Source organism: Vitis riparia, chromosome 12 (assembly GCF_004353265.1).
Source record: "Vitis riparia cultivar Riparia Gloire de Montpellier isolate 1030 chromosome 12, EGFV_Vit.rip_1.0, whole genome shotgun sequence".
Lineage (NCBI taxonomy): Eukaryota > Viridiplantae > Streptophyta > Magnoliopsida > Vitales > Vitaceae > Vitis > Vitis riparia.
In genome coordinates this window covers 19,067,861-19,082,457 of record NC_048442.1, presented here as the reverse complement: position 1 = coordinate 19,082,457, position 14,597 = coordinate 19,067,861, and the positions used below count along the sequence as shown (strand labels likewise).

The 14,597-nt window shown below is 32.8% G+C and overlaps 1 protein-coding gene across 1 annotated transcript; it reads left to right on the top strand.

Annotated features, from left to right (window-relative positions):
- Positions 1 to 6,069: 6,069 nt before the first annotated feature.
- Positions 6,070 to 13,754, top strand: LOC117926437 (O-acyltransferase WSD1-like). Its single transcript, XM_034845535.1, has 5 exons — positions 6,070 to 6,475; positions 6,838 to 7,410; positions 11,881 to 12,234; positions 12,357 to 12,493; positions 13,355 to 13,754. The coding sequence occupies exons 1-4, from the start codon at positions 6,281 to 6,283 to the stop codon at positions 12,480 to 12,482; spliced, it is 1,248 nt and encodes a 415-aa protein (XP_034701426.1). The 5' UTR covers positions 6,070 to 6,280; the 3' UTR covers positions 12,483 to 12,493; positions 13,355 to 13,754.
- The last annotated feature ends 843 nt before the right edge of the window (positions 13,755 to 14,597 follow it).

Here is a 14,597-nt window from a genome sequence, read left to right as displayed (position 1 = left end):
AAATATTCCTAAAAAGAACAAAACGAAATTCCAATGCAATCTTCAGCACACCCCACACTATGAGTCTAAGACCAGTCATGTTTGTGTGTTTTTTTTTTTTTTTTTTTTAATTTATTGATTTTTTCAAACTACTAAAAATCCAAGTCAATTCTCTACCCGTCAAACGTTGTATTAGTTGACTATTAGTGTTTTTTTTTTTTTAATTTTGTGGTCACCAAGAATGAGTCCAATTTTATTTTGTTTGAAAATCTCAGGCCACTTTAGATTTTCCCTTCATTTTTTCCTAGGGGTTGATTAGAATACAGCCAGAAATTTGAACTTGTCAATGCTATTTTACTTTCAGCTTCCTTATCAACCACTTCAGTGATCCAACAGACTTGATATTATGAAACCAAGGAAATGGGGATGATTCCTTCTCCAATTTCATTGATTTTTGAAGTGGGTTTTTTCCTAGAAACTTGCATGGCAAAGGAAAGAAATTAAAGCTTGCATAGTGCTAATGAAATAAGAATAGATGTCACAATGATGCGAGACCACCTACACTCTTCTTCTTAACAGCTTGAGCTAACTGAGGGAAAAAGTAAATTCATATGTAAGACACGAGTAACATTCTAAAATCCTAAGCTAAGGGGTAGAGGTAGCTCCATGTATGGGAAATTGGATTGTTGTCTGTCCTAAGCACTTGAGAGCTCCTCCACAGGGAATTTGTTCAATCGCAACCTGAACCTCCAGAAAAACACCAATGATAATTTGAACAGGCAGGGTTTCAAATCCATACCTGAAACTCCATTGAACAAAAAATCAGTAGAATCCAATATAGCAGAGTGATAAACTGATAATATTATAACATTTTTCTTGTTAATAGGTCGTGCTGCTTCGTCATTTTTTGACATGTTCGACACATCAAGGAGCACCGAGTCGTCTTGTAGTGACCAGCACTGGGTTGCTTCTGGTTACCAAGTCAAAAGCGCGTTAAATATTCAGTCAGTTCCAAATAGTGTGTGATTATTATCAACTTGGGTTTACTTTTTCATTATTAAATCAATCATTTCGGACTTTAGAGCGCTAGTGGCCAGAAGAACCGCAAATATTGACAATTGAGGGAGAAAGTAAAATTCAAGCAAAGAGACAATTATTATAATATTACTTATTAGCGTAGTGTTTTGCATGTGTAGGGTATGGTCACAGACTCACCGTGAAGTCTAGGAGCCTGTGAAGAGGAACATGTTCTAAAGGAATATCGTATTCGGCCAAGTTAAGAGTCTTTTATTCATTGTTTATTGATCGTGGTTGAGCCCAGAGGTCTTGAACAAAGTATATTAGAAGTCTTAAGTTTCAGAAGGAAATCCATGCATAAGTCTAGAGCTTCAAGCAGAGATGAGAATCACTAGTATGAAGGCATTCTTCTTCCTTTCTCTTCTCTTCTTTGCTGGTCCCTCCATGGCAACTGACACCATTTTCCCAGGCCAGATTCTTTCTGGCAACCAGACAATCAGATCCGATGGTGGAACGTTTGAACTGGGCTTCTTCACTCCAGGTAAGTACTCTTCAAACTATTACATTGGCATGTGGTACGGAAGGCTACCCACTAAGACAGTGGTTTGGGTAGCAAATAGAGACCAGCCCCTCTCTGATCCATCTTCTTCCACATTACAACTTTTTGTGGGACTCACTTATTTTGCATTAAGTCTGAATTTCTTTGGTCAAAAAGAAAGGAATGCCTTTCTGGCTTTGTATTTGGATACTGAAACAAGAAGGACAATAGTTGGTAGTTGGTAGTTGGTTGCTGGGAGTTGAATTGGAACAGATATGAACCATATGGGTGTAAGATTAATTAGGTATGGTGTTAGATTGTCCAGCCTGGGGACTTACAATTTTTTATTTTTTGAGACCATGTGGGATTGAATTTGAAAACTTCATCATCCCCATACCTTGCCACCCGAGATAGGCCCCAGTGCTGCAATGAACCCCCATCTTCTTGAACACCATTAATAACTGCTTGGTTTGGATTTGAAAACTTTAGCTAGAAGTCTCGCATCAGTAAATGGTATGAAAAATGACAAGCAGGTGAGGGAATGCAAGCCCAACCCTCACTCAAGGAAGTGATAATTTTGTGAAGATTTTTGTGATTTTCAGCCACCAAAAAGGACTGAAAAAAATGGATTCAATGAACTGGAATGGACAAAACCATTCTCATCTATTGTACTGATGATGATAGGATTTGGTTATTTCATTTTCTAGCCATTCTTCTTGCAAACTTTCCTTATCTCAACTAAAAAGAAGCAATAAATATTCCCTTGAGCTTGGTGTACCATAGGAATTTTGTGTCTGCAATGGAATTTTGTCAAATTGTGAAGTAACCCCAACAAAAATTGTGACTGCAATGTGTTCATTTTCCAATTCTTTTTTTTTTTCTTTTTTCTTTTTAAATTTATTATTATTATTATGAATCTGTATAGGGTATTTAAAATACAAAAAAGTTTGACAAACAAATTGAAAAATAAGGAAAGAAAATTTCTAGCCTAATTACAAACCTGATTTTTAGGAATTAAACAAGTGTATAGATAGATTACTGTCACCTGTACATTTATACATGCCAACTATACAAGAGAAAGAAACATGTGTGATAAGACCAAATCTTCCAACAGGTTGAGATGATATTTTCTTCAATAAATGCTTGGAACTACCCTGGGTTGGTGGCCTGAAACTGAACAATCTTTGGATAGGTATAAGAGTTGTGTATAGGAGCTTCTTGTTTTAATTCAGCGGTTTGGTCCCAAAGAAAGGGAAAGGTGATCCAACCTCCTATTTCAGCTCTTCAGTACATTCAAGGTCATTTGAAATGGTTGGTATAGGTAGAAACTCCTTTCTTCTTCTGTCATAATGTGATAGGTATGCTTCCATTTTGGTCAATTTTTAATCTTCTTGATGAGGAAACCAAGTTGACTTGACATAGGATCAACTTGCAAAGGAAAAGGAAGTATAAGTTGAAAGCTAAATAGTATTTTGCAAATCACCCTTCTTTCAATTCTATTATGGTTTAGGATATTGTTGTCAAGTAAAAATGGGTATATTACAAAAAAATTTGAGTTGCTTTTTCAGTTTTGCCCAATCTCAAAACATGTGGAACATGAAATGGAGGATGGATTTGGACATTAGTTAAGAACCTGAGTTAAAGTCTCATAGCCCGTTTGACAGTAATTTTAGAAAGCGTTTTTAAGTTTTTTAACACTTGAAAACTTTTATCATTCAAGTATTGAAAAAACTAGAAATATTTTTTAGAATCACTATCAAATATACTCTCAATTCCTTGGACTCTTATGATCGATTTATGGGCAGAATTTTCTCATATTTCTTATTTTGATTGTGTAACTTTTCCCACCTCTTTGAATTGAAGTGTTTTGGAAATTGTTTTAAAAAATAGTTCTAAAAATAAGCTTTTAAAAACTGTTTTTTAATGTTTTGTAAATGAAAAATTTAGTTAAAAACTTGAAAAGTTTTTAATGTGTTTTCTTTGTTTTTAAATATATATTTAAAATAATTTTTATTTGTAATATCTTATTTTTAATCATTTTTATATTTATATAATTATTTTTAAAATTAACCTTAAAAAAAGTAAAAATAACTAAAAATTCATTTGAAAGTACTTTTAGAAAACACTTCTAATATAATAAGTATTTTTTAAAAAAAATTATGTATTTATCAAAATTTAGAAAATACTTCTAAAAAATTGAACAATCATTTGTAGTACTTTTTTAAGAATGAATTGATGGAGGATTCTTCCAAAAACATATATTGAGGAAATATTCTTTAAAAAACTTTAAATAAAAATACTATCAAACTCATTTGGATGTTTTTTAAGAACATTTTAATTTTTGTTTTCAAGAATATTTTTTATTTTTCATTTTTATTTTTTCTTGTTATCAATTTTTTTTTCATTTCGTGGCCTAAAAGATAGACATTGTGGGTTGGTTTAGATGAGGATTAGATGAGCATTTTCACCAGGTTTTTAAAACCTATATTCATTCTTCCCTCTCTTTCTGTTTGGCCCAAAAGAAAGTGGGTGGCCACCGGCCAACACATTTTAACTGGCTCAAATTCAGTGATACACGATTGTCACCTATTGCAGTGTCCTTTATTCTGGGTTAAGGCCGTGTTTGGCTGGTAAGGATGGGAATGCTATTCTGTTTTGTTTTTAACTTTTTGCCCCTCGTGTGGGTCCACTGATACCAGGACTACAATTGAATTTGAAATTAGGGTTCACTTCCCTTGTAAGGAAACAGCTATTCATTGGACCCACGACTCACTTTGTATTTATAACGATTATTAATAAATGGTATTAATTGGGAACTCAGAATGGATACGAAGGGCCTGTTTGCAACTGTTTCCGAAAATAGATTTGAAGAACAGTTTTTAATAAGAGATTTTGAAAACTATTTTGTGATATTTTGTAAAATAAGAATATCCTTAGAAATAAAATATTTTTAAAATATATTTTTTAAATAATTTTTATGTCTAGTATTTTATTTTTAATTATATTATAAAACAAGTAGTAAAAAATAAGTGAAAATAATAGAAAATAAATAAAAGATATTATCTGAAAATACTATTTTCTGTTTTTAATTTTTTCTAGAGAAAAGAAAATTGACCTGAAAATCGTTAATTGTCAAACAGGTTTGAGATATCTTTAATCATACTTTTTTATTTATTTTGTAAATCAGTTTTAATTTGATTTAATGTTGCTCTTACTTCTAAAATAAAGCTAATGACTAAAAACTAAGGTTTTGTTTAGGGATTATTTTTGGAAACAATTTTTGAAAACTGTTTTACCATATTTTATAACATAAAAATATATTTAAGAACTTGAAATGTTTGTAACCTATTTTTTATATTTTAAAAATAATTTTTATATACAATATTTTATTTTTATCTATTCTCCATATTTTTATAATTATTTTTAAAAACTATTATTAGAAAATAAGTGAAAACATTTAAAATATGTTTTTTAATTTTAAAGAACAAAAAAATCGTTTTTTGTTTTTTGATTGTCAAATATGTTTTTTTTGTTTTGGATAACAAAAAACTATTTTCAAAACTTTGAAAAGCAGTTATAAAAATGAGGCCTAATTCATTGATCAAAGGGGAAACAAAAATTGAAGATGGGACCAAAACTAAAAAAACATCTTTAGTGAGTACCACTATGGTAGAATCAAATTTATACACTCAAAACTAATGGCGGCGGAGCCTGGACCATCTAAACTTTTGAGTTAGACCCATCACCCATGAGTGCCAACCCGTGAAAGGAAAGTCATAATCAATTGAAAACCCTAATTGTAATGTGTACTTGGCCTCACCAAATACAAAACTCATATTCATGCAATATGGTAATAGTATGTAGGGGGCCCAAAATTCATTGCATTTGTTCCACAAATACAAAAGCATACTTATTTGTATTCTATATGTTGAAGAAAATATTTGAAAATTAAAAAAAAATAAAAATAAATATATATATACATTAAATAAAGACAATTTAATCATTTTTCTTTTTTTATTTTACTGAGACATGTACCTACGATATGAGATACTCGTTTTACATATTTAAACTTTTTTAAGGGACAAAGTGAGATGAGGTGACTCGTCCCATCGTCGTCCTTAAATACAAATTATATACGTGAGATTGATCATGCTTTTCTCTTTGCATATATATTCTTAAAAATAAAAAATCAATCGGGATAAGTACTTGGTGACCTTATTTAAACTTTTCTTCGCAACAAGGTGAGATGGGGTGACTCATTTTGTTGCCATCCTTAGACACAAGTGATTAAAAAGTAATGATATCAAATTGTATACATTATATATAAATAACTAATGAAATGAAAACCCAGTCTTATAATGAAAGTTCTGTTTCGGGCATTTACTCAGATCATCAATGTGAAGCCAACAACCAACTGCCACAAGACTATTGCCCTCTGAACGGTGAAAAATGAGAAATCAACAAACACTTTCCTCTGTCACGCCCCAATCACACGAACTCCATCCTTCTAATAACATCTCCCTATCTTGTGGGATTCATTGGCGATATCCCACTGCGAATTTTCCCATTTTTTTTACTTGTTTGTTTCAGTGGAAAGTAAATTCCTCCACGTATTTTCCCTGTACAGCACACTTCACCAATGGAACCTTTGCTTAAAAGGAAAGTATGTGAAACTATATATATATACATGTGCACACATGTATAACCAGAAGGGGCATTGTATCAAGGTAACGCAAGAGAGCTAAAATGGAGTACTTGGAGCATGAAGAAGAAGAAGAAGATCAGCCAGTAAGCCCTACTGGACAGTACTTCAACAGCTCGGTTTTGCAGATATCTATTATGAGCATTTTGGAATTAGACATTCCGATTGATGACTTGCCTACCTTGTCATTGCTCAAGGATGTGTTCCTCCCCATCAACCCTCGTTTCTCCTCACTCATGGTTTGCACGCTCTTCTCATTTTCTTTTTCCTTTCAGTATCACAGTCAAGTTTGGAAGTGTTTTTGGTTGGAAAATGTGTGTTTGGTTCGTGGGATTGAATGAGAAAATTGAAGATGGAGATTATATATGTTCATAATGAATGCCTTCTTTCCATTTCCCTGACATTTACTCCGATGACTTACTACAAACAGAAAAAAGCTCACTCTGCCAAACACTTTGGCATCTTTCCATTGTCAGCGTGTGTGTTTAATTAAGAGACCCTGAAGGAGATATTTGCATTCTATATAATCCAAACACTACCCTAAATACATATTGTACGTAACTTTTAAGGGTCTGTTTGGATTGATTAAATTTGAGTGCAGGTTGAAGACAAAAATGGAGTGAAACAATGGAAGAGGGTAGAAGTGAAGCTTGAAGACCATGTTAACGTTCCCATTTTTCCAGACAGGTTATCACCGGAGTCCTATGATGACTATTTCGATGACTATCTAACGAAAATTGCCATGAAAGAGTTTCCACAGAGCAGACCTTTATGGGAAATTCATATTATAAAGTACCCAACAAGCAATGCAGCTGGAACTGTGGTATTCAAGCTTCATCATGCATTGGGGGATGGCTTCTCTCTTATGGGGGCTCTTCTTTCTTGTCTGCAAAGAGCTGATAACCCTAATCTCCCCATAACATTCCCTTCATTTAAGGTGAGCTCCAACTTGGACAAAGGGAGAAGCATTATTAGGGCAGTGCCAAGAGCTCTTTCTGCAGCTTTCAACACCGTATCAGATTTTGGATGGAGTCTTTTGAAGAGTACAGTGGTGGAAGATGATCGAACACCGATCCGATCCGGTGATCCGGGGGTGGAGTTTCGACCCCTCTCCATAACTACCATCTCTTTCTCTCTTGATAACATCCAAAAAATCAAGGCGAAGCTTGGAGTGGTAAGATCAAATATAGCAACTCTTTCTTTCTTCTCATGTGTTCATTAATTTTGACTCTATGACAGTCTTAATAATTGTTCTTTATTGCATGCAAAATTTCCATTAATCATATTTATAGGCTTTTGAGGCTTAAATATATATGCATGTTCGTTCTCTTACCTCAATGATCCATGTGAGCTTAGCTAAAACTAAATGAACTTAATAAGCATTTTCTTGGGACTTTTCAATCTTTTCAATCTTGAAAATGACATCGTACCCTCATTACATTTTTCCCCTAGAAGAAGAAAGTGACATTATTATGTTTCTACTCCAATGATGCTAGCTATCACCTAGGCTCTATTGCTCCCATCGTATCGTCGAAATATCGCGTATCGAAGGGTTTCGACACGATATTTCATGAAGAAATATTGGTCCGACGATATTTTGGGATTAATCTCGAGAAATCGGCGATTTCTCGCGATATATCGGTGATTTTGGCGATAAATCGACGATTTTTCCCGATATATCGCCTGGTCAACGCTGGTCATCGAAAGTCAACCGCGCTACAGTGTTCCCCATTTGCTTGCTGCCGAGAGGATTTGAACCCCAAACCAAAAGGTTTAGGGTTCACCCGCTTACCACCTGGGCTAAGTTCAAGGTTTCCAACGGGTTGGGCCGCCCGACCCGGAAGAGTAAGGCCCATGGCCCAGCCCAGGGCGAGCCACTGAGCCCGTTGACTGGTCAACGGGCCGGGCCGGGCCCTTGATATATCTAAGGCCCGTGGCCCAGCTCGTGGGCCCTCAAGCTGGGCGGGCCGGGTCGGGGTAAAAATTAAAATAATTTTCAGTTTTGAAGGGAAGGGGATCCCCTTCCCTTCTGAAACCATAAGAGAGCTAGCCACCAACTGAACTGACCCTCTTTTGTGTAACTATTTTGCATTAGTTATATATATATTAGAAATGTTGTATGATTTTTGAAAAAAAATAAAAGTGAGTTGGTTGTTCAACGGTCACATGACTGTTGAACATGCCACTCATAATTCAATTTCAAATATATGACCGTTGAACGGTCTTGAAATTTAAAAAAAAAAAAAATTAAATCCTAATATTTAAATCCCTATAAATATTAAATACCCTCAATTTTTTTCTATTCTCTCAACTCTTAAGCTCTCTCCCATTCCACAATATTTCCGATTATTGCATTTTGTCTCAAATTATTCAATATTATTGGTGGTGAAAAATAAGCATTGGTGGTTCAAAGAGTTCAAATTTGAAGGAATTTCTGCTTCGATTCTCCAATTTAGTAACATACTTCACCTTTTCTTTTATTTATTTGTTACATTTTAATTTTACATTTATTATTTTTAGCATAATATTTTATCAATAATTATAATTATGGCAAGTGGTTCTTGTTCTTCATCTAATGCATGTGATAGCAAAAAATTTACTTCAAATATTCAAATATATGGAATTTTTTTTATAGAATAGAAATAAATTTAGAAAATAATAAAAAAGAAATGAAAACAAAATGTAAAATTTGTAACAAACTTCTTAGTGGTGGCTCAAATGCAAGTACAAATCATTTAAAAAGGCATCATGAAAATTGTAAAACTAAAAATAATGTAGATATTATAAATTATATGCAATTAGGTAAAAATGAAAGTGGAAATTTAAAAACATTTTCTTACGATGAATCTTATTGTCGTGAAGAAATGATTGGTTATATAATAAGAGCAGAACAACCTTTCAATTTCACTAGTTCGCCATCACCGCCAAGAGATAATGATTAAAATATTTTACTAAATGTATGTCATATTTTTATTTTTATTTTTATGGTTGAAAAGTACAAATGATTGACAAATAAGTAGGTGTCAACCTAGTTGGGATGTATTTATTTTGTAGTAATGTAAACTTTTCCCACATTTTCAAATATAATGTATACATTCAATGAATAAAATAGTTAACAATGAATATTTTTATTAATGTAACATTTTCTATTTCTTGAATATTTTATATATATATTTTAAAGTGGCGGGCCTACGGGCCAACCCGTCGGGCCTAATTTGGGGCCCATGGCCCGGCCCATCCAGAAATGGGCTCGGGTCGGGCTCGGGCCTGCCGGGCTCGGGCCGGGCAGCGGGCCGCGGGCTTTTTGGAGACCCTTAGCTAAGTTGCCCTTTGATATATAATATGCAATATTTTTATATATACTTAAACTTATTATATAAAGAAAATATAAGAATATTTTAAAGAGCAAATTAATTATAATTATTTTATAATTAAATGCAAAGTCTTTTAATTAATTACCAAAAATATAAAAATTATATAATTTTCTTCATAATGTTTTTAATATCATTAATAATTAATTAAATATTAAAAAATTATATATATATATCATAATTTATTTTATATTGTTTAATACAATTGAATTAAATGGATCATATTTTAATACTAATATATATTTTAAAATTAGACATATTATAATCAAATAGCATAATATTAGGTGTAATTTAATAATAAATGTATACTTATAAAATTCATATTTTTATCGATGCATACGATATTATTATCAAATATGATAAATTATGTTATACATATATCAAAATTTTCAATAAAATAACTTTAAAATGTCTATTATACTTCTAATTATATTATTATGAGGTTTTCTTTACATTTTCATGAGTTTTTAACAATTTTAAGCTTACCGATATTTTTTTTCCAAAATATCCGTCGATATATCTCCGATATATCCATAAAATCGAAGTACTGATATATCCGTGATTATCGATATTTTCATTCTTGGGTATATGAATATGTATCAAAAGATATTCTTCCCAACTACTTCACAATAATTTTTACATAGAATTTTTCTAATTTGCTCTCACTAGCTAGCTATAATCTTTGGTTTTTGGGACAAGAAATAGTGGCAAAGTAAAAGCCACCTCGTGAGAACAACCCCACATAGAGATAGGTTTTCATTCCACTTTAGTGTGAAGACGACAACTCATGTGACACATTTCTCTTTTGTCCACAATTTCATGTCAAATGTATTCAACATTTAAGGTGGTTGTTGAAAATTTTGAAATAAATGAACAACTCATATGGTAGTTGATGCATTATATACATTAAAGTTATGACCCATACGAGGGTTTTAATTCCATTTATTATCATCTCCACATCACCCATGCATGTTATGTGAGATAGATAGTTTCATAGCCGACCTTCTTCCTATTAGTTTGTTAGTGAGACGACTAGCATCAACGTATCCATTTATTATCATCTCCACACCACCCATGATATGTGAGAATATATAGTTTTGCAGCTGACTTTTTCTCCTATTAGTTTGTTAGTGAGACGACCAACATCAATGTATTGTATTTAAACTTCTTATTGTATTTGAAAGGAAGGAAATTTGTTATAATATGAAAATATGTAGAGGGGTGAATAGGTAGTCCAAGTAATTAATTTTAATTTTTTTAATAATTATATTAGTTATAACTAAAAGTTGATAAGTCTCACACAAAAGATTTTCGACTGCACAATAATGTATAGAAAAAATTGAAAACATTCAGATGCAAAAAACTACCATTGGTCTACTCTCGCTAATTAAATAATTCATTAAATATGAGAATAGGGTGTATAGTTTTATTTAACCCAATATACCTAGTCCTTAGGGTCTTATAGCATCAACAATTACTCTTGTGTTCCTTTGTGGATTTTTTGCAACCTTTATCAAAATTTACATTGTATAAGCCTCTAACCTTTATTGCACACGATGAATACTTTTGAGAACCATTTTGAAAGTTACGAGCGATAGAAGCTCAAGTTTAATAATTGGCTACTTCTCTATGGTTCCAAATTTATTCAGAATACTTCTCTTTATAGAAAACATAGTGCTAATGTTGGAAAATAAATTAACATTTAATTTCATCAAATTACCTTAGAAAACATGGAGTCAAAATAAAACTACACGAGAAAAAAAAATAAAATAATGAGCATTCAAACACCCACCAAGGAGCATTTGAATATTGGGTTGAATGTTTGAACATTTCTTGAGGGATATTTGATCATCCTATTAGACATTTGAATGCTCTTTATCGAGCGTTCAAACGTTTCCTCTAAAAAATCAATTTTGACTTTGTTTCTTGTGCATTTTCTCCTCAATCCATAACTAGAAATAGTATTGTAGTAATTCCATAAGTTTTAATCCCCTAGAATAACATCGACCTTGAAACAGTTTAAAGTCACCATTGAAGTAGTCTAAAATCAACTCATCATCTATAAGACTTGAAAGAAGTATGTCACATTTAGTCAAGAGGAAATTCAACAAAATTATCAGCTTAAACTAAAACATCAATGGTACTCATGGCTCACCATGCGCTTTCTTTCTTTCCTTAAAATCTTTATTTATTATAAGTATATTTGCAAATAGTATCGAAGTTGATTTGGTTTTTTTCTTCCACTAATTCTAATTTTCTGTGTTTCCAAACAGACAATAAACGATGTACTCACTGGAATAATCTTCTTTGGCACTCGACTATACATGCAATCAATGAACCATGCATCAAGAAATGCCAATTCTACTGCACTGGTGTTGCTCAACACCAGGGTGATTAGTGGGTACAAATCGGTAAAGGAGATGACAGCATCTGATAGCAGCTCACAATGGGGAAACCAGTTCGCCTTCTTACATGTTACACTACCTGAGTTGGCGGATGCCAAGTTCACAAGCCCACTTGATTTTGTGGCAAAAGCTCAACAAACCATCCAGAGGAAAAGAAACTCTTTAGCTGTTCACCTCACTGGTAGGCTACTAGAGACTTTGCGGAAATATAGAGGCCCTGAGGTATGTACACAATACTCCTATTTTTCATGTCTCATTAAGTGCATGCAATGTACCAAAATTTCATGTCAAAATATAATTAGACCATTGGATTATTGTAAATTATGGTTTAATTTGTGATGCAGGTCACAGCTAGGTACATCCACGGCACCCTAAAGAACTCAAGCATGGCCATCTCAAATATGATTGGACCCATTGAACAAGTGGCTCTAGATAATCATCCGTGTCGGGAATATATTTCATGGTGCTAGGCTCTCCAGAGGTATGTTTAATGAAATATAATATCTATCGAAAAAACAAATCGATGAATTCATTTAAAAAAATTCCCATGCTATTATTATTAGTTGAAAAAAAAAATCAAGTATCAACCAAACTCTCAATTTTCATGATTGAAAGTGTATGAAAAAATTTAAGTCTTTGATTGAATGAAGATATAAATAATATGGTCAAGATACAAAGCAACGAGCATAAAGTAATAAGACTTTAATACATATATGACATGATTTGATTGATCATACTTTTCAATAGATACATGTTCAATATCAAACCCTCGTTAGTTTACTTTTTTTTTTATTGGTCATTATTAGTAAGAGTACATGATATATATTGTGAGTTCAAATTCTATAAACTTAATCATATTTCTATTTAACTTAATCAAATTCTATAATTCGAATCTCACTCTTATATGTTTATTTACCCAATTTATTAAACCCATGTGTAAGTCCAAAAACAAAGACTACATGTGAGGGACGATGTTAAGAGTACGTGATATATATCGGGAGTCCAATTCTTATAAGATGAAACTTTTAGGAAAATCGGTTGTTGAACAATTATATGCCATTGAATAAGGGCTAACCTAACCTAGCTTTGCAAGTGTAGGCTGGCCTAACCGCAATTGGGCTAAAGCCCAGGACGGTCAAGTTAAAGCTTTTGACCAAGCTGGCCCCATAACAAGGCCCAATTGAGTTTCATAACCCACCCTAATGGGCCTGAGTTTGTCATATCACAAACTTATCTCTATCACATGAAACATGGTGCTTCCGGAGTTGCAGGGGTTAGTAGAATAATTATAAGCTGATACTCTTCAGCCATGACATTAACAATGGTGTTTTTGGAGTTGCAGAGTATGACCATATCAATCGTAAGCTACATGGGAAAGGTTCGAATCGCCGTGGGAACGGAGAAAGGCTTCATCGATCCTCGAAAATTCAATGCATGCATAGAGGATGCTTTCCAGAGAGTTTTTGAAGCTGCCGTGGGAACTCCTCCCCCTCCAATGTCATGATTCACGGATTCTGTGTTCATGGTTGTCATATTTCTTCATAACAGAAGTTTTTGTGTCGATTGTTGTGTGGTAGCATACTCATTTTTTTGGTCATGAAACAACTAGTCCATCCACCATAGTCTTTAATTAATATTGAAGAAGATTGTTTCCAAGGATGACCGGTTTGAAACCGTTTGGGAGTTGTTCAAATGTTCATGATAATTATGATAATGATAACAATTGTTTGAGTTGCTTCACATTAAGTGCTTTTTCTTTTTACTTATTTAGGCGGTGTTTGAATATGCTTCTTAAAAAGCAGACCCTTAGGTTATGTTTGGTTCTAGAAAGTACAAAGCAAAGAAAAAAAATGTTAAGAAAAATGATTTATCATCTTTTAATTCTATTTTTTATTTTTCTTCACTTTTTATTTCCTTTTACTTTTCCTCTCTATTTTCCCTCAAATTTTTCGAGAACCAAACATAGAAAATTCATATTGTCAAGTACCCAACAAGCAATGCAGCTGAAAATTTGGTATTCATGGTTCGTCATGCAATGGGGGATGGCTTCTCTCCCATGGGAGCTCTTCTTTATTGTCTACTAAGAGCTGATACCACAAATCTCCTCAAAACATTCCTTTCATTGAAGGTGAGCGCCAACTTGGACAGTGAGAAAAACATTATTAAGCAGTGCCAAGAGTTTTTTTCTTGAACGTTGGATATGGTATCAGATTTTGGATGGAGCCTCTTGAAGATGGTTATGGTGGAAGATGATCGAACGATTTGATCTGGTTGATTTTGTAAAGAAGTTTAGAGTAATTTTGAAAGTTCACTTTTTATGAGTTTGGAGTAATTTTGTGAGTTCTTTTTCAAGGGAAAGACTATTATTAGATTTTTTATTTTATTTTATATTTGTTGGAAGTTCATTCAAAATTTGATTAACAATCAAGTTTGATAAGAGTTTTTCTATTTCATGTTCTTGTTAGAAGACTATTGAGAATGTGATTAACGATCAATTTCTTATGATCACAATCCAGACATATGAAATGGACTTCTTTTTTATCGTTGTTATGAATTATTTCTAAATTTAATAAATAAAAACGAAA

What these genes read in the sequence shown, in the direction of transcription:
- LOC117926437 (XM_034845535.1), top strand. Translation starts at nt 6,281, where the DNA reads ATGGAGTACTTGGAGCATGAAGAAGAAGAAGAAGATCAGCCAGTAAGC. An exon ending in CTCGTTTCTCCTCACTCATG is followed by an intron (nt 6,476 to 6,837) that starts GTTTGCACGCTC and finishes ATTTGAGTGCAG; the next exon opens with GTTGAAGACAAAAATGGAGT. An exon ending in GGAAATATAGAGGCCCTGAG is followed by an intron (nt 12,235 to 12,356) that starts GTATGTACACAA and finishes TTTGTGATGCAG; the next exon opens with GTCACAGCTAGGTACATCCA.